Source organism: Notechis scutatus, chromosome 1 (genome assembly GCF_049901735.1).
Source record: "Notechis scutatus isolate UNSWTSFEM ecotype Mainland chromosome 1, rNotScu1.2, whole genome shotgun sequence".
NCBI classification, from domain to species: domain Eukaryota; kingdom Metazoa; phylum Chordata; class Lepidosauria; order Squamata; family Elapidae; genus Notechis; species Notechis scutatus.
In genome coordinates this window covers 35827383-35848198 of record NC_142009.1, presented here as the reverse complement: position 1 = coordinate 35848198, position 20816 = coordinate 35827383, and the positions used below count along the sequence as shown (strand labels likewise).

The following is a 20816-nucleotide window of genomic DNA, read 5'->3' as shown; positions in this document are numbered from 1 at the left end:
CGGTAATTAGAATAAGCAGAATAGATCTTCCTAAATTGCTTCATACTTTGCATTTTTAAAAAAATGCTATTTTGATATTTCTCATACAAAAATGAACTGTTACACCAGTTTCTGTAGCAACTGTATATTATAGTATAGTAGTATTTAAATTTTTGCCACTTCTTAGATATATTGTTCCTAACAATTTCTTAAAGAAAGCGTAGCAGACACTTGTTTTGAAATCTGTTACATCTTTTGGTTCTGAGTGAAAGTTGTTCATATAGTGTTGCAACAATGTCTAAAATTAAAGGAAAAAAAATTGCAGTTTGATACTGTGTCATATTGTACTACTGACATAAAACCAAAGTTAATATTTACAGTTTCTTCCTGTCCCCAAGAAGTACAATGGAACTCTGGGTCTCGAACAGATCTTTGGGTGGCAACCAAGCAAACCCAAAAATCGTCACGTCAATTTCCCCTGCTGTGGCAATTTCCCCTTCGGCACCATTTTTTGGGTCCGTGCATGCACAGAAGGTCATGCTTTCGATTGCGACTGTAGTCCTGGAACGGATTATCGTTGCGACTGGAGGTTCCACTGTATATGAGTTTACAACATAACCATTATTGAGTAAGTCCCATGGGAAAAGCTAGTTACATGTATTAAAAATTTATATGAACGCATATTCACCCAGAGGAATATACTTTTAAAGAAATTTGCAGCATCACTCTGTTCCTCAAACTGCAATTAGCCACTCATAAGTAGAGTGAACAAACAGGAAGAAGGGAGCTTTCAAAGCAAAAGAAGAGGGGAGAAGCACATTATCCTCTCACCTTCAGAGGCAACGCATTCCAAATGAGCTAAATAAGCTTCCTGGATGAGAAGTGAAATTTGTCTTCAAAGAAAAACCAGAAAGTCCAGTTACCTCTTGAAAAAGCACCTTTGGAACATTACAAATGCTGTAAAAGTATATACTAAAACTAACTTTTAAGTAAAATAACGGCAAGAATGCTCAACTTGCCAATATAAAGTATATGAAAGTGAAAAACCAACAGAAGATAATGTTTTCTGATTTATTTCAGGAGTGTCTAATATATCACAGCAAAATTTTGTTAAACTTGCATGTTTTCCTATTCTCAACAACTAATGGTCTGCCTGATAGGTATAAAAAGTATTTGCTCAGTGTGGTGAGCTGCTGCTTTCAAAAAAGAAATTTATTCCACTGAAATCAAGATGGTTGGGTAGCAGATGCCCATAAAGACATGTGGACAAGACCTTCTGGAATTAAACATTTGTCCTGCTCCTGAGGGTAGCTTCCCCAGGAAGAGATAATTTCCAGATTGAGGGAAATGTTTTCATAGGAGGATATGCTGAGATCCAGTTTTTGATGATGAACTCTAACAGGATTTTCTGCTTGGAAGCTGAAGGCTTTTGATTATGGGTGTTTTTCTTGCCCAGTAGTATTTTAGACAGACCGCAGATTCCATTCCTAGCAGGCATGTCATGGCAACTTGCACATCTGTCACAAACCTCTCTGTTTCTTTTGCCTATAAATCTGAGTTGATTTCGTCTGGGCTGAAGAAGAAACATAATGATAGCATCAATCCTCTTACTTGCTTAAAACTTTCATTTTTAGAATGAAATAGTACCTTTCCATTGATCTATTAGTGACTCTCAGACAGTATTTTGGGAATATGTTCCTTTGGGGAATTGATCCTATTTAAATTGCATGTTATGCTGCAACAGTGCAAAAACCTGTGCAAAAGATGGAAAATATGTTAAAATTCATGGATGATTAAGATTTGAGAACCTGTTCTTTAAGTTTCTTTCAATTTCTCATTTTGGTAAATCATTTAGGTTTTTTTAAAAAATATGCATTCATTAAAATTTGTTTTTGCATATTCCATGATATTCGTTTATGTTTTCAGTTCTGTATAACTGATTTAATTTTGCAAATAGATTTGTGGATGCAGTTCATTTTAGTATATTTTTAGTATGCTTGTTTTCACTTTTGTCCAGGTATTCTTCCCTTTTTAATTGGCTAACTGATTTGCAAAATTCAAAGAAATATGAATGTAGAAAGATATTTTTAATGTGTATTTCTCTCAACAATGGTCTACTCCAGTGGTTCGCAACCTATGGTCCGCGGACCCTATGGCGGCCATTATATTATCATAGGAGGTCCGCGAAGCCTTGAAGAAATGTTATGATTTAAAACTTGAGTTAAGTCTTGGGAGTCCGTGGCCAGGAGGTCCATGGTGTAGAAAAGGTTGAAAACCACTGGTCTACTCGATATATAATGCTTACCGGCTAACTGCTTCTTGTTTTGTATTTCTTCAAAAAATTTCTCATAGTAATACAGTAGTTAAAATTATAAAAAATTACATGGTGATATAAAGTAAGAAAATACGTATGCAGACATGTTTTTGTGTGTATTTTCAAACCACAGAGCAATAAGAAAGGCTAATATTTTATTCTAATGATAAATTACATAGCAACTTGAGGAGTGAACTCCAAGTTATTCCTGACTTGAGTTTTATTGGCAAGATTTTTAGAGTGAATTATCATTCTTCCCAGGACTGACAAAGAGTAATTAACTCAAAATCACTCATCTGGCTTCACTGCCTAAGGAAGGACTACAACTCACAATCTCCCTCAGCATGGTGCCTTAATCACTACACTTATTAAAATTATTTCATAATGTGCTTCTTTATTTTCCTTTACCAGATCTTTTTCCCTGTTGAATAAGCATAGAGATGACTGTTCAGAATAAAAATAGAATTAGTTCCTTTGCTTAAATATTTAAAAAAAATCAAAGGCTAAATAAAATTTGGTTTTTAGAAATTGAAGGAAAATTCCAAAATAAGAGCACATACTTTAGAAGTGTACTGTACAATATGTTATATATGAAGGGGTGTTCAATATAACATATACCATCAATGAAATGGAGAAATATTTATTTTTAAAATAATGTTTTCAGCTGCTTTTCTAAAAGTAGCAGCACATAATACGTGTAAGAAAGTGAAACAATATTTTAGTTCAGAACCTGTGGAGATGAATGAAACTGCTACAAGCAGAAACAAGAATGCAAATGTGTTTAGAGAATAAAAAAGAGCAACTTGCTACTGCAATAATGGATCAACATTTGTGTATATCTCTGCTCCTTGAAATACAGAGTTGGTGGAGTGATACCTTTCTCTTTTCTGATTTCCATTAGGTTAACCTTTCTTGTCTAGCTATTGGCAATAGGCATTTCTTGAATTCATAACCAATAAAAATACTTTTATGTCATGGTCTCATATCATCTGGTACTATAAAAGTAGAAATGCATTAAAAACTGAAATCTTAATATTCAAAGTAACATAATATAGAAATAAATCCAGTTACACTTAGTCCTTGCTTAACATTCATTTGTTCAGCAACTATTCAGCTACCATTCAAAATTAAAAGTGTGAAAACTGCTTTAAAAATGTTGCAGCATCCCCTGATCGGGTGATAAATATTCAGGTCATATTTACTTCTGTTGCCAGGCCCGCAATCCACCCTCCTAGCACCCACAACACTTGCCGGATTACATTCTCTAGCGCCCATTTGTAGCACTCACCCACCTGTGCTCCCCAGCACTCCTCCGCAGTGCAAAGGATTGTCCTAGCTGTCCTAGAATTCCTTTCCAGCATTGCCTGAGAATGATGCGACTTAACCTATGCAACCAGGTAGCTGCTTTAAGAATACTGCCACTATTCACAAAAGGAAATACACTATAGCTTCTCTATTTAGGCAATAGTAGCCCTTCATTCCACAGAGGACCATTTGACAGATTGCTGCTACACTGGACTAAAAATCACTCCACCTCATAGAGGGCATGACCTGTTTAGTTTCCAAGGTAATGATTCAGAATGATTCACTTAACCACATTGCTTAGTGATGGAAGTTCTGGTCCTAATTTTGGTGATAAGTTGAGGAATACCTGTAATGCTTGTGGTAATGACTGAGAGCTTTCAGCTTCTAAAGGCAGTTACTGACACGCCATTTGTTCAGATTAATTACCATGTCAATTTTCCCAAAGATGCTTTTCAAGAGGCAACTAGAGTTCCTGGTTTTTCTTTTTCTTTGAAGACGTTTTGCTTCTCATCCAAGAAACTTCTTCAACTCTTCAACCATGACCTGAATGACTGAGAATTTCCATAGACATTTAGCTATACCATGTCAATTGCATTCTCACAGGCTGCAGCCCATATAAGCCTGTTGATAGTACATCCTTTTATCATCAGTATAACCTTTAGGGATACAGGAGTTAATATGCAGTCCAAAATCCAATAGCGAATATGTAGCCAAACCTTCCAATTGATTATTAAATACCAAAACAATATTCAAAAGGAATTTCCTCTACATTATGTTAGGGTCCCTTACTACAACACTTCCAGCAGATATTATGTCTACAGTTATGAGCAATTATAATTGCATAAAATGATTTGCCAGTAGCTCCCCCATTTGTTTTCCTTGTGCCATTTCATTGCGGAAATCTTCAAATATTTTACTTGTACTAACTTTTGGAAGCAAACCATCTGCAAAAGTATTGAGAATGAGCTCATGTCAGCTATCTACCTTTAATGGCATGCAGCTATAATGTGCATTGCTTCCCTTAAATATGGTTTGGTTTGCTCACTTTCTAAATAGTTTTTAAAGATCAAATTTATTTCACCTTAATGAAAACAGTTAACAGGTGTATCTTGGAAAGCATAGAACCATATAGTAATCAGATCCAACTCGGGCCATGCCTTTTGTGGTCTTAAATCAGGGATCGCCAACCTTTCGGACCTCAGGGACACTAAATCCACAATTTTAAATCCTGTGTGCCACTAATATGAATTTTTTTTTAAGTTAAATAGTATTTAATGCAATATAAAAAATGCAAATAATTTTGCTGCAGACCACCAAAATAGGTCATGGACCACTGGTTGGTGACTGCTGATCTAAATGGTACACATCTCCAAGGAACTAATGAAAAGCATAGTGAAGTGCTCATACTGAATCCAAAGCATCTCTTTTATATCTGAATATTGTAACCTCTAGCAGTATCTTGTCTCAGATTAGAAAACAGTTCAATTAAATACAGTATCTGAATGGATTTGACTTTCCAAATCAAATCGAGTAGTTGAATCAAATCTGTCTAAATTGTTTCAATAGTGTGGTAGAGCTTTTATGTATGCATAAATACTTTTTAAAATTGATTTGGAAAATTGAATCCTGTTGCTTTGTCACGTTGAATCAAAGGACTACATTGACTAATCAAGCCAGTATGCACTTTTGTTTTCTTCAGCATTCTATTTGTGAAGTAGTTGCTTGTCAGAATTGTTCAAAGATGTAAACTAAAAGCTGGGGAAACCCTGATTCCCCCCTCCCCAGTATTCGAAATGATGATGTTTTACTGTTTGATTCAGTGTAAATCCTTCAGTATTATTGTATATTACTAACTACTGAAACTGAAAATGCAGCAAGAACTTCCTAGATTTGTGGAAGAAGAAAAAGGATTCATCTGTACAGATATGAAATTTCAATTTAGCATATTGCATTTTGCTTATCTTGCAGTTTCATGACTTTATATTGATATTTTTGATTGTTCAATAACAATAACAATTTAGGAACAAGTGGTTCCTAAAATTACTTTACATTGCTAAGTTCACTGTGGTATTTAGTTTTACCAGAGATACAATTATTATTTAATACTTATTTACATATTAATTGGAAAAGGTGGGAGGCTAGAAAAAGTTAGGAATCCTTATCTCTTACCTCAGTGCAGTCAAACTCATGGCCAGTGGGCCAGATGCATCATGCGCTGGACACACCCACGTCCGGCTTAGTAAAGGGAGAAAGTCACGATACATCACACCCCTGTCTTACTGGAAGCACATACAACCCCATCTCATAAAACTGTCCTTGTGACTGAAAAAATGAACTGAAATATTTCTCTGCATTTGTGAAGTTATTAGATGCTCTAAATGTCTGCATTTGATTTTGTTTAATGTAATGTGCTTTGGGACTGGTGATCTACCTGACTGGTGATCCCAAATCTCCCTCTATTATAATTGATATCATGTACACTTTGTAGTGCAAAACTGGAGACATATAGTATGTAACTCCCATATTCACATTTTTTCTTCATTTCTCTTGTGTAAAAGATCTGTTAAAGATTGTAAATTGAATATTTCCTTCCCTTATTTTTTTTTGAAAATATTTTGTTCTCCATACTTATTTCTGCTGAGGTCATACTGTATTTGTTTTTCAGATGAGACACTTTTTGCTCTTCCTGTTGCATCTGAACCTCTGATGCATTCTTCTGCAGGCAAGTCATTTCAGCTAGCCTTTTGCATTAGAGTACGCCCAGTGTATTTTGTATTCCCTTCCCACTAATAGCATCTTTTGTGTATTTACTAAAATTTGGTTTGGATCCAAGAATGTTAAACCCAAATTTAATAAACATAAACTTTGTTTTTTTTAATGATATAAAATAACATGCAAATTCAGAGTGAATGCTTTTAAATTCAAAACACACTTTTTGAATTCTTGGACCCTTGTCTACAAGATGATTTAGGTACTGATAAACTGTTTTTAATATAGTTCCTGTTGCTGACATAGTTAGCATTAATTATGTAGAATTAATGATGTATTAGTGTTAGTGCTGCTTGCTACTGTAATTGTAATAAGTTTTTTTTCCGACATTATGGACCAGTACAAGTGTAATGGTTACCAGATTTTAAAATTGGAAATAGGCTACAGGCTTGTATTTTCTTCCTTTTCCCTAGCATTAATTTCCTCTTTCCTAGGGTTTACTTTTCACGCTGTTAGTATTTCTGGTTAATGCTGAACAAGTTTTTTACTGAAGCTGATTAGTACTGAACATAGCTAATGCTAATGCACATAACAGAAAAAGCAGGGGAGGGAAAAAGAAATGCCTGTCTGTAGCCACTAGCCAATCTCTGAATTATTGTTCAGAGATAATATATCTTCATTGGCAACTTTAAAAAAAAGAGGGGAGAATTAAGATAAAGGAGAACTATTACTCATATCTGTGTTACGAAGCTTGTACATTTAGTACTGTTCTGAATTCTTCCAGGGGTTTATTATTTTGCATAGCCTTCACAGCTTCATTAACTTTGATTCTATTTTCTTAATCTTGCATGCTTTTTCTGTTAATCATTCTACAATAAGATTTGGGCTAGCTATTGTTTTGGAACCTGTCATTAGCATTGCTTTAACTTTTGAGGTTACTTGCATTGCTGCTAACTGTCCTTTCTGTCCACGGCCACAGACAAAGGTATGGACTTGCAAGAACAACTGGGTCATGCATGCTCAGCCAGGCAAGAAGATTTTGCTGCTGCCTCTCTTGATGCTACTGCTTCTCTTCCCTCCCTCTCTACTCTTTCAGTCAATCCTTTTAAAGAGTATGCAGCTCTTGATACATTATCAGATGAACTATCTGCAAAACATAGTTACAGTCAAATTGGAAGTGATGTGTTTAAACTTACTACCCAGACTGCACAAAACCCATTCCTTGCAGATGATGGCAATGAATTTGCAAATGTGAAACCTTCATACTCTGCGGATCATTCATTCTGCCTATTTCAGACTAAGGAACCATTGGATGCTAAAATAATTCCTGATACAGAAGAATTACCCATATGCCAACAGGATTTTTCTCTAGAATCACCTGTTGAATTATTTGTAGAGCAAGATAAAAAAGAGTATCCTGAAGAGGAGAAGCATGCTATCTATGATCATGGTGAAAATATAACTTTAATTGATAATCATTATTCAAGAGATGAATATGCAGATTTAAAGCCTTTTGAACTCTCCTGGGCTAGTAATGAAAGTAGTAATTTTAAGGATGTATCTGAGAATGAGATAGACAAGAAATTAGAAAGTATTGCAGACAAATACATCAAGGAAGCTAAAATTCTGTCTGCCCACAAAGTCATTGAAAAAGAGAATGAAAGCAGCAATGAAGCTATTTCTTTCCCCAATATTCCAGAAGCTTCAAAGGAATCTTCACAGTCTTATATTACTTGTACAGAATTTGAATCATCAGATAAAATTGAGAACAACATGGTTACATCTCTCCCTCTAACAGAAGAAAAGGCATATGAAAATAAAACAGATGAAAAAAAGATAGCAGAAATGATGGACCAATTTGGCAGTACCCATATTGATTTGACAAGTGGCCAAGAGCAGAAAGTTGATTCAAAGACAGAAGAGATTCTGTTGAAGAAGGTCTCTGATACTAATGTCCCTGAAGGCTTAACTCCAGATTTGGTTCAAGAAGCTTTTGAGAGTGAACTACATGATGTAATTAGTCCCAAGCTTGCTTTTGAAAAAAAGATTGATTTGGTTCAAACATCTGAGTTATCACAAGAGTCTTTGAATATTGCTGTACAGCTCTGTCCTTCCTTTGAAGGAGGGTCTGAAACATCTCCATCCCCTATCTTACCAGACATTGTTATGGAAGCACCATTAACTGCAAACTCTGCTGTGGTTGGAGGGCCTCTTGGGCAGCTTGAAATATCCCCACTTGAAACGTTCACTGCTGAGGATGAATATGAGAATGATTATGAGAATGTACTACAGAAATCTGAGAAGCCTCCATCTTATCAGGAAGCAACAAAAGTACCAGTAATCCAAGCAAAAGAAGTCATGGTTGAAGCTTCTAAGAAACCTGACAGTGAGAGTAACCCACCTCTGGAAGATTTAGATACTTCATATATATCAATTGCATGTGATTTAGTTAAAGGGACTAAAATACCTTCATCAGAGTTCACAGAATATTCGAAAGCAAAAACCACAGAGTGTGTATTGCAACCTGTGCCTGAGTACAGTGAGCATCTTAAAAGGAACTCATTGCCATCTGACAAAAGCTATTCATTTAGTAGTCAACCAGACATTAATATTGTGCAGAAAGAAGCAGCTGTGAAAGTGTCATTATTTGAAACAGCTACTAATATTATATCAAATGGAGCCCAGAAAGAAATATACAAAGAAGTACAATCTTCTCTTAGTGAACCCTACTTGGAGTCATTCCAACCTCAACTGGAAACTTCAAAAAATGAACCAACTACTTGGTGTTTGGAAGCAGAGGCTGCAGATCTAGCTAAGAAAGAAAAGGCTCCACAGCAACATATGGAAGAACTTGGTGGGTATAATGATGGTTTTCCTGTTTTTAAAGAACCCATAGTGAAAGAAAAAATTGTGCTGTCTGCACAGTCCTCTCCAGAGGCAGATGGCACAGTCCCTTATCAAGTTGACAAGCTGATGAGAAGTACCGGAGATATATTAAAGGAGAATGAAAGTAAAAGGCCTTGTGAAACTCTTCAAGCTGAGCTGATGCCACCTGCTTACCAAGAAGTAGCACAGGACTTGTCTCTAAAAAACATACATATGAAATTTGAAGAGCAGGATCTTTCTTTGGAAAAATCCTCTGAAGACCTGGACAGAGAAGTACATGAAGCAGCTAAGGAGGATTTCCCCCCAACTGATGTTACTCCTTTTCCCTCAGAGAAAAAAGTAGTCGATGTAAGAAAGGGAGCTGAGAGCCAACATGTTTCAGTTAAAGAAAAGGAGAAACCCATTTCTATGTTTCCATCAAAGCTGAGTGAGCCTTCAGGTAATCTGCTTTAACTTCTTTTGCATTCCATTAACTATTTACATTTCTTCTGCATGTCACGTTTCTGTCGTGTGTGTATTCATATTATACAGCTCTTCTGCTGAGAAAACAAATATTTATGTTCTTTGCTTGCCATTGTTCTGAATATAAATAGCCATTTTAATTTAAGTTTCATCTTGATCATAACAGAAAGTAGAGGCTGCAGTTTAAACTGTATTTGTGAACTTTTCCCAGCTTGATTCTCTGCATGCATCCAACTTCCAGAATTCTGCTTGAGTATAATGGCTGAGAATTCTGGTACTTGAAACCCCAATATTCTTACAGGGAATTCTGTGAGTTTTAAATATGAATTTATTGAGATGCTTTTGGGTGTTAGTGCAGTGCTCAAATGCAGCTTATATTTATACTTATTATTGAAACTTCTGGCCTACTCTGCAACCTCATTTTGATACCAAAGTGTTCCATTTTTCAGATAATGTTGAGTAGTTCACTAGAAAAACTATATGTAGTAGCAGTGCAAAAGGCAAGATCCATGGTTTGAAATAAGAAGAAAAAGATTTAAAATAGCTATTGTTGAGGTCTTTATATAAATTGGTATTGTGGCTTTGTGTGGCATACTTATACAGGCCCTAGTTGTTTTGTTTCAGAAAAAGTACCTGACAGTTGGAAAAGCAGAAATTGGAGGGGACTGAAGCTTAACTAAAATGAAACATTCGGACATTTTTATAAGTAAAGGGTAAAGATGATGGTTTCATTAGCCTTATCTGTTCATTTCTTATCTTCAAGAACTTGCTTCCATTGGATCTTACTTTGGAAGAGGTCTTAAGAAATTTGTAAAACAACATGAGTTTGAAGGGGTTCAAAGTAGTGATATTTATCATAATAAAGGTTTGATTAATTGCTCTTTTTGGATCTTTTTAGTTTTAGACTGCATACCTCTAAATCCATATAATGGAAGAATAAAGGATGGGAAAAAAAGCTGTTGTGTTCAGCAATTCTTGTGCCTTTCATATAGCTTGTAGTTAGAAATTGTATTCATTACAAATTATACCCAACAGACTAGTCTATATGTGATCTGTGTCTAACAAGAGGGTAATTTAATTAACAAGAAGGGTGGTTTAGCTTCTTTCTTTTGTATTTGCTAATGTGCAATTTATACTCAGACCTGAAGATTATACATTATTTTAAGTTTGAGAACTGGAATTTTTTAATTTTATATTTTCCAGCAGCCCTTCCTTTGGGTGTATATTTATCAGCATTATCATAAAATGTGGGATGATATGTAAGAATTACCTAAATATGCTAATTAGGGCCACTTCCCACTGTTGTGTAATATATGGAAGAAACAACCATCTTTTGACATTTTTAGATGTGTGTAGAATTGTTGACCAACAGGTTCTGCATTTTCATTTGCCTTACTGTGTGGCAAGGTCATTTTTTAAATTTTTATTTAAATACATTTTATGCAACTTTTAAAATATTAGTAACAACCTTAGGAACAACATGCTCATTTGAGATTCTGTGACTCTTTAACATGTAACCTGGATTAAAACAGTAAAAGTGAAAACAAAGGAACAATAAGCCATTACGTTCATTTCATTTGCCAGATAAAATTTAAAACTTATTGTAGAAAATACCATACATTTCCCCACAAAGTCTCCAGTAATAGCTGTCTTTTGATGGCCTTTCTAAACCAGAGCAAGTTTGAAACCAATTTAATTTTAGGGAGAATGCTGTTTTCTCTGAATTGCATCACATTGGTCAACCTGCTAGCTCCCCTTCCCCACCCCCCTGGATATGGCTTCTGCTATTGGCTACCACAAAACTTTATGGAGTAGCACTAATCTCCTTCAGGGGCTATGTGGAAAAAGATGCTCTTCAGTCTCTACTAGGAGGAATCCATCCTGACCTTGGGCAAGCTGTTCCAAGGTAAGGGGAATGCAACCAAGAAGGTAGGCGTAAGAACATGTAGCACGTCTTTTCAGCCTGAAATATTGGGCTGGAAAATTCAACCTGGAATTTGGTGTAGTTACAATTGGAGCCATAAGAATGTTATAGGATTTTACCTGCACTTTAATTTGGGCTTAGAACTAATTTGCAACCAGTGTACCCCTCACAATATCAATATCACTTTGCTGTAGTGGCTTCTACCAGCTATAAGTAGGCAGCTGCATTGTACACGATTTATAGCTTTGGCAAGGGCAGCCCATATAAAACACATTGCAATTGTATGATCAGAAGATGACAATGGCATGAATTACTGTAGTCATTGTCTCCTTGCTCCAAAAAGGTTGTAACTGTTGAATGTGCTGAAACTAACCAAAGGCTGTTGTTACGCCTAGCTCACCAAAAGTGACTCTGGATAGCATACAGCAGATTTAGGGGGGAAATGTGAATTAGAATCTAATTAGAATCAAATGATAAGAAATAAGTTTTTCAGAAGATGTCTTGATGTTTAAAACCATAGATGTTACTCTCTAGGTCAATTGCCTCAAGAAATTATTGAAGGTATTTTGAAGGTATTTTGTCTATGCACAATCCTTACCTATTCCTGTTTAGCAGGGACTTCTACCTATTTCTGTTGTTGCATTTATTTTTTCCCCCCAGAATGTAAATTTCCATTGCCAAGCTCTATGGCACATGTGCATTAGGTGAAAAGTCTTGTGAATTCACCAGAAAACATCATGTGGGTTCTCTACATTGTTCCATGATATCATTTTAATATCTGATTTCTGTTAAGTGCATATCTGTGCTTTAAAAAAAAGCATTTTCAATTATCTGAGAATTTTACAATGAAACTGTGCACGAAACTTGGCAATGAAATGGTTAATTCTTGGAAGGGAAAAAATATTCATTTATTTATTAGATTTATGTAGTCATCCTTCTCAGATATATGACTCTAGGTAACATTAAAATAATTTTTAAAATGTGAACAATTGAGTATTATTCATCTATAATAGTAGCTATCATTCTAAGTTTTGGTAATGAATTTTCTTAAGATAACTAATAGTCCAACTGATTAATTGATCAAAATATGCTGCCAGGTATTATGTTTTGCCTTGATATTTAGTTTTCCTACGGTGTATAAATCCTTCTGACTTTTTTGAAAAAAAGAATACATTATCTTCAGAGCTAATTTTAGTTAAAATGCTAGCTATGTTTTTACTATTTCAGTAAAAATGTCAACCAGTTAGATTCATTTCAATACCAATGTATAATTTAGACCCTCCTTAATTAATATTTTAAAAGTATCAACTAGGCTCTTAGAACAAAAACATTAATATGTGCAGTTAGAGGACCGCTGTTTTTAAAACTTGGCTTATGTGTTGAGCCATGGAAAACCCAGTTATATGTTCAAATAAATTTTGCTTATATTGCCTGATTGAAACTAATTTAAATGTCTACTATAAACTGAGTATATCAGTTTTGTAGAACAATGCATTTAAAGTGTGGAGGGACCACTGCTAGCTGGAGAATTTCATTGCCCTAGTTAAGAATGGGCTATTAAGATCATAATTACAGAGAATGAAGAAAGAGCTCTCACAAGAATATAGAAGACTGGCTTCTAAAGCATGATATTTTGTTCAAAAATATTTTAAAAAATCAGCATGATCTCACTTTTAATTAATGTTATTGCCAGCTTTGCATTCATTAATTACATATTAGTTGTTACAGATCATTAGATGTTTGATTCTAACTTTGTTTAGAGTTCTTCAGTGGGGTTAAATAATTTTAGTATTTTTATTTGAAATGCAGTTAATATCTAAGTGCAATGCAAAACATAAAAATATAATGCAATATAGTCCAAGATCAGCAATATAATAATTTAAAACAATTTAGACTGCCAGTTTTGCTAGTTTACATGTTTGCAATATATGTTACTAAACTATTTAAAGAGATTTCACATGCTCTAGTTTACTTTATATAGCACTTTTAATTGTATGTATTCTAACACGTATTCTATCTCACTTTGAGCACCATAGTTTAGTAAGGGTTTAAGACAAACCAGAACAGTGTTAAAGGAAGATGATCAGGAGATTAAAATCTAAATGTTATGAAGAATGATTGAAGGAATTGGAAATGTTTATTCTTGAAAAGAGTGAGTTTGCAAAGAGAGTATATGATAGCACTCTTCAAATGTCTAAAAGGATGTCACACCTAGAAGTTGATAATAAGTGCCATCCATTGTTTCAGAATGCAGGGTACAAATTAATGGATTTCAAATTAAAAGAAGGCACTGAATGTTAATTGGGTTTCAGCATAGAATCTGGTTTGAAACTAACCATCATGTGTTTTTGGACAATTCAGTGCAAACTTTATAAAGGCTTTTCAGGTTTGGAAAATGTTTCACATGTGCTCCTATTCCAGATTTCTACTGGATTATTAATTTCATCCATTAATTTGTTCCTTGTGCCTTGATTTGAAACTATTTAAAAGCAGGCTACAAATTCTTAAGTAGTTCACCCACAGTTCTGAAATTTCTATTACTTCAGAAAGTTACAAAAATCTAAAGTAGACAACTGATGCCACCTTCTGTTTATAAGTGAAAAGCCATCTTTTTTTTCTTTACTGTTACATAGTTCAACATTTATTTTTTTATAAAATACCCTTTTTACACATATAAGTGCTAATTAACTACAAATCCACAAGAAGACTGAATATATATTTATATTCATGCAAAGTGTCTTAACAAGAAAAAAGTCTATGTAGTTTAATGTTAAGTTGGCCTTTCTCTTGGCCTTTTTCTGCTTTGTTGATTCACTGTAGTACATAATGCATCCACTCTATTCTTCAGGAGTGGAAGAAATAATCCTAAAATAATTGTGCAGTGAGGTTTTGAGTGTTAGAAATATGCTGCCTTGGTATTCCATTTGTCAGCATATACATGACTGAGTTTAAATGTTCATTCTCAATATGGATTATATTTTTTAAAAAATCTATTATTACATACACTCTCTCATGTATTCCCCCCAGATTCCAAACATTCTCAGGAAAGCTCTGTCTATGTATTACAGCATCAATGTATCCCTCTCCCCTACACCACTGGATTTTTGTACTATCAACAAGTAAATGGTTGCTGGGGTAAGCAGATTGAACAGAGGAATCAGTAGCCTAGTTACAGATTGTACTGCGTCAGTCTGCTTCACACCCAGAAGACAGTCAGGTGATTTAAGTCCTGCAGCAGTTGTGCAGCAAGCAAGAGACTGCAGACCTCTGCTGGAGGAAGCTTGACGTTTCATGTCTCAGTGTTTTATTTCTCCAACTGCAGCCTTTTCATTGATATGCATAATTGATAAACCGAGTTGAAAGGGCAGATCCACTGTGAAGAGAGATGGACAGTCAGCTGAACAATTGGAAGGATAAGGGTATTTGCAGTTTTACTTTTGTTTCCAGTCATCATGGTGCTATCAGTTGACTTCTATATAAAAAGCTTATAGGATGCACGGTGTGGGGGTAAATTTGTAGCATATGCAATGGCAAATTTAGGGGGAAGAAAAATCACTTAAGGAATTAATGCTAAATATGGGGGAGAGATTATTTGTCTGACTCTGCAAATGTGGATTAAGCCTTGTCATCTGACAGCATTGAACAGCTTGTCTTTGGTATGCCTTGGCTGAGCAAATGTCAGGGCCAGCTTCAGTTTAGCTGATATGCTTGGTCTGAAAGAAAGTGGCTTGGTCTGTGGTAGGAGTGTTTTTTGTCTTTTAAGTGGTGTTGTTTAATGTAATACTTGTCTCATGGGTTTTTATTTTTTTTCTGTACAGCATAATCTCCTTTTTTATTTTTAGAAAACAGGTAAAATCAATGAAGAGCTGTTCCTTCCCTAGTTTTCACTCCCTCTCTGTTTCCTAGCTCTCCTGACTATTTTTAGATGCTAATGTTATTTGAGGTCTCCTTGATTTACAAAATGATCTAGTTTACTATTCAGTGTTTCAAATCCCTAAGCAATCTGGCATAAAGAAGTAACCCCAGGTAAATCACTGAACTTTGTCCCTTCAATCTCTGTTCTTGTGAATATCTGTGTTGTGAAAATATTAATGTTAAGTGTGGACCTCAAACTTTAGCTTCAGTTAAGTGGCCAGACAAAAATTCACCTTTTAAGGAGATTTTGTTTTTGCTTTAAGGAGAACTTTCTGGGATGGTTTGAGTGTGTGGATAATGAGGAATCCTAGCCAAGATGGTATGGAGTCTAAAGTTCGTAGCTGTGGTTTCAGAAATATACAAAGCTTGCATAAGTACATTATTTTTTAAAAAAATTGCTTTAGTCATACTTTTTTCCTGCTTCTTGATGTTTTGGGTTCATCAAATTGGACATGATACCAAACATAGTAAAACAAAAATTTACCTGTTCTGATAAGTTAATGCTTTCTCTCAAATGTGGCAAGTTTATGGTAATCCTTTAGATACTTATTTAGTGAGACGAACAGCACTGAAATATGAAATATATATAATCCTAAATGTTGTAAAGGATTACTTTACTGATGAATTATATTGCAGACTTTTTCTACTAAAATGATACATATTTTATTATCTTGCCACATAGTTTATCTATCATCTATGTGAAGATTGTGCAAAATTTACTGTCAGAAATGTTGAAAGCAAGATTAGAATCAGTGAAGTGCTATGACCTAATGAAGTGGTTGCCAGGGGATTGTTGCAAACAATTACCTCAGTTATGATGCTTCCATGCACATTTCTGGTTTTAGGTGAAATCATTTAAAGTGCTGGCCATTTACATCTGGACAATCAGTCTGAAACAAAATAGAAGTGTCTATTTTATACTTCTTTAAACTAGATATTGCTACTGTCTTTGTGGCTACCATTTTATGTAAAAATCCACCAAAGCTTTAAATATTTATTAGTGGACTTGAACAAAAATGACTAGAATTAGTTTTAGCCATTAACCAACTTCAGGACATATTTGCATATACTAGGAAAAAAAGTTAAAAAGTCCAAATATGATTAATGCATTCTAAGACAATAAAGGCTACACCACTTTCCCACAATTTTATTTGCAAGAAAACTCCAGGCGTTGAACATTAATTAATTTACTCACTAACTATATGCACAAAATGATCAGTTAAATACATTTTAACAGTTTTTTTACTACCAAAAAGGGAGTGAATGACAGAGAACTTAAGGGATTAGCATTTTTTAGTACTCAGAAAGTGCTAATGTAAAAACTACTAATTTTACTATGATGATGCTAAGACTGCTGCATAAAGGGAAGATGTGCTATATAGTTAGGAACATCTTTGGTATTATTGAAACTGCAAAGATATTGTTAGGCATGTCTCCAAGTTAAAATTCTTTTTTTTTTTTTTTTTAAGAACTGGCAAGTAGGCCTTATTTTTTGGTTGTATTTTGTTTCATTTACATTTAGATTTTGATAATGGAAGGTACTTACAGAAATAGTTAAGAATAGTGGGTAGCTAGGGTCTGTTTTTTCTTATCTGTCAAAAAATGAACCATACATATGCGATCAGGGGAGTTATCCATAGTTAGAGATTCTGACCCTGCATTAAACTATGCTTGACCTTTGCTGAAAGGCTGAGAAATGATTGATGTAGACCAGGATGGCATAATATTTTTGTAAGGATCATAAATGGGTAAGATCAAGAGAAAGATATACATAGCACCAATTTATTTAAAATTCAGATTAAGGAATGATGTTCATTTGTGCCTTTTATTGTGTTCCAAAGCTTCAGTTTGATGACAACTTTTGGAGAAGTTCTGTTAATTAATTATCTGACTTAGCCTGAGCCAGTTGTTTATAGCTGTATATATGAGTCAGCTAGATGATAGCTTAGTCTGCAAGGTCAATTTGCAGCTTAGTGTTGTAAAACTTTGCACTGTATCTCTTACCTTGAAACCTCTACGTAAAACTTTTGCAATAGGCAATGGCATGCTAAGAGGATGTTCCCCAGGCCCTTTCAATTATAACTCTAATAACAGATATTTGAAAGAAATATAATTAGTAGAAAATAGTGCTTTTAGCTGAAATAAAGTAGTTATACAAAATCTTTACTAGCTTGAGTGGTATCTTAATATTTGTAAAATGCTGTAAGAATAGTGCATTAATTGATATTATAATATTGTATCATGTTGCTTTGCTGTTTATTCATAACCTAGAACTTTGTTCACGATATTAAATTTGTTCTGGGCTTTCAGTTTATGCAGGCTCTGGAATTTCATGCTTATGTAGGAAAAGATACCCTTCCAGATGCTTAAATGGTGATCACTAACTTTGCTAAAGAAAGTTGAGGTTCTACTGTCTCTGAATTTTGTCTGTTTAAAAATTTAATCTTAATAAGGATTAGCATTGTATATGACACAAAAGTTAGTGTTCTGTGACTCTCAGTGTGCCTAGAAACTCAACAGAGAAAACCTCTCTTCTCTGCTAGCTGTTGCTCAAGCAGATAAGGCAGATTGTTGTCAATTTACAATCATAATTGGGATTGGAATTTTGGTCATAAATTGTTGTCATAAAGTCAAGGTACCATGTGATCAGACTATGTCCTTGCAAAATTCTTTGTTGACTTGAAATGGCTGCTGCTGACTTTAACCTATGTGCTGTGAGACTAATGCTTTCTGTTTTAGCCAGCCAGTTATTGTAACAGTGGTGGGATTCAAACTTTTTTTTACTACCAGTTCTGTGGGCGTGGCAGAGGAAGGATACTGTCAGAGGTCGTATTTTCCAGTTTTGCGAACTACTCAAAATTTCCACTACCGGTTCTCCAGAACTGGTCAGAACCTGCTGAATATCACCTCTGGTATTTAAGATTGTATTAATTCTGTATATCCATAATGAAATATGCTGTTCAGTTTTGTTCTAGAATAGTGAAGCACTACTAGAGCATGTAGTTCCTTTAAGCCTTGAAGATGGCAATCAGAGGATCTTCAAAAATTGCCACCAATTTTGATTGTGACCAAGATGGATTTAATTTAAATCAAGGCAATTTAAATCACAATTTAAATCACTAGTAAAAAGGCTTGATTTAAATCATAACTTTTAAAGAGCAACTGTCATCTTTGTCCCACAGTGGCTTCTCCTCTGATCCACTGTTAGCTCACGAACAGTCCCAATATTGCAGAATATATAGCCTCATGCTATATAACTAAGCTCCATTTCATGCTGAATAAACTATTAATGTATCTTAAATAGAAAACTATCTTTAGATAGATTTTTACTCCCAAAAGCATTTTATTAAAATAAATTTGATAAAAATAAAAAAATACAATTTAAATTTTAAAAAATACAATTTAAATAAATATCTGATTTTTAAAAATTATTTTTGTGCATGCAAGGCTGGGAAACGGTTCCAGCTGCTTCCCCGCCTCACTGCTGTCTGAGCTTGAAGGCAGCTGATGACTGCCAGCCTGTCCTGGCCCCATCTCTGCCTCTGACATAGATCCCTTGTCTGAGTCTTCCTCAGCCTCCAGGACAGGCTCAGATTCCTCCCCCAACCTCCTCGCTGTCCAGCTGCTTGCAGCTCCACCAGCTGCCAGTGGGCCACAACAGTATTACATTATCTCCTGATCTCTTCCTGTTTATAATGAATGAATATAGGAAATCGTTGATTTGATGCAACTCAGTTTAAGAGACTTCAGATGCAAAGAAACAAAAATTTGAGTCAACCTTGAGCCTATGAGAATCAAATTGCCAGCAGTTGGAAGTCAGCAGAATTAGCCTGCAATACTGCATTCCAACCACTGTGGCACCATGATTCAAAATCTCATGTGATCTTAATGGCAGCTTTAACAAATTCTACTTTCTTACTATTTCTACGTTAAATTGAAGATTTAAAATATTCTGTATTATCTAGTTTCAAAATTGGATTTATTCAGGGATGGGAAATTAAGAATTTTTATTAATGGATAGAAGAGGGACATTAAGGACCTTTCTACTAGTAAAAAGATGGAGCAATATATGTTATGGCAGAGATTTGCAAGATACATTGCAATAATACCATGTATTGTTTATATTATAGTAATTAATTCGTTGGTAACTATTGATAAGTGTAAAATATAAGGTGCATTTTTTTCTTAGTATCTTTAGCTTTCATTTTTAATGTTTTAATTTTCTTGCAAGATGAAAGATTGTTAAAAATATTTTTTAAAAGTCAAATAAAAATAAGTAAAATATTAGCTGTTGTCATGAAATTATAAAGATGTGTCCATCTCTTTCTCCAAGGAGCTGGATACTTTTCCATTCCTATTTTCCAGTTTAATATATTCAGAGCTCTTGTGACATAGATGAAAGTTGATCTAATAGCTAAGGCACCAGACTAGAAACATGGAGACTGTGGTTCTAATACTGCTATAGGCATGAAAGCTGGTTGGCTGATTTTGGGCCAGTTACTCTCAGGTCAACCCACCTCACATATTTGCAGTTGTGGCGAAAATAGGGAGAAAATAGGGGGAGGGAGGAGTACTAGGTGGGTTCACCACTTCAAATTATTTTTAAAAATAATAAATGTGGGAAATAAACAGGCAGGCAGGCAGGCTGGCTGACTGGCTGACTGATGTCATCAACTGTCATAACAAAGCAGAAGCAGAACCTTGCTTCCAGTATTTCTGAGGTTCTATTTATCCCAAATCAATCTTTATAAATGGAGGATTACCTGACTTGAAGGAAATCTAACCTTGGTAGAGAAAGGCAGCATTAGATAAGAACTTTTCATCATGACAATCTTAGCATTTTATAGCAGCAGTCCCCAACCTTTTTGGCTGAATGGACCAGTGTTAGGCGTCTAGGAAGGGAGGTGATAGGTTTACATGCTCAACCTAATCCTGTGCATGTACAAATGGAGCTTTGCACACTTGCCTGCACACAGCTCAGTTCCAAAGGTGACCCTGGGGGTTGGGGACTCCCTGTTCTATAGGAAAGTAAGGTGTTTACAGCATATAGGGATCATTCAACTTATCGTAGCCCATTGTGATGTCATGAAATAGTATAGTCTCACACATGATTACCAGCTTCAGTGAAAAAAAGGATTTATTTAGCACTGCCAAATCCATAAAAAGGCAGACTATTTCTGTTTGCTGAACAGAAAGACAGATCCAAATCTTACTCCATTTATTTACATGATTAGAATATTGAATTAGAATTTATACTTTCAAATTTTTCATATTTTCTAAAAAGTTGAAAAATAGGCTAACAATTTTTTGTAGGCTAACTAA

The 20816-nt window shown here is 34.9% G+C and overlaps 1 protein-coding gene and 1 long non-coding RNA gene across 7 annotated transcripts in view; one reads left to right on the top strand and one right to left on the bottom strand.

Moving 5' to 3' along the window:
- RTN4 (reticulon 4) overlaps nucleotides 1-20816 on the top strand; it is a 63916-nt gene that overhangs the window by 32027 nt on the left and 11073 nt on the right. For 3 of the 6 annotated variants that reach the window (XM_087960979.1, XM_087960965.1, XM_087960994.1), the window contains exon 2: nucleotides 6264-6320. The exons of 1 other annotated variant lie outside the window; for it this stretch is intronic. In XM_087960979.1, coding sequence (XP_087817105.1) covers nucleotides 6264-6320 — 57 coding nt within the window. Of the gene's footprint in view, nucleotides 1-6263; nucleotides 6321-7286; nucleotides 9633-14750; nucleotides 14999-20816 lie in introns of those variants that run through there. 2 more of the 6 variants (XM_026676748.2, XM_087960985.1) reach the window with 2 other exon arrangements.
- On the bottom strand, nucleotides 665-17580 carry LOC148132748 (uncharacterized). Its single transcript, XR_015748745.1, has 6 exons — nucleotides 17499-17580; nucleotides 16302-16384; nucleotides 5768-5877; nucleotides 4025-4149; nucleotides 1627-1732; nucleotides 665-1552 (listed from the first exon to the last, which is right to left on the bottom strand). It is a non-coding gene; the product is annotated as an uncharacterized LOC148132748 (long non-coding RNA).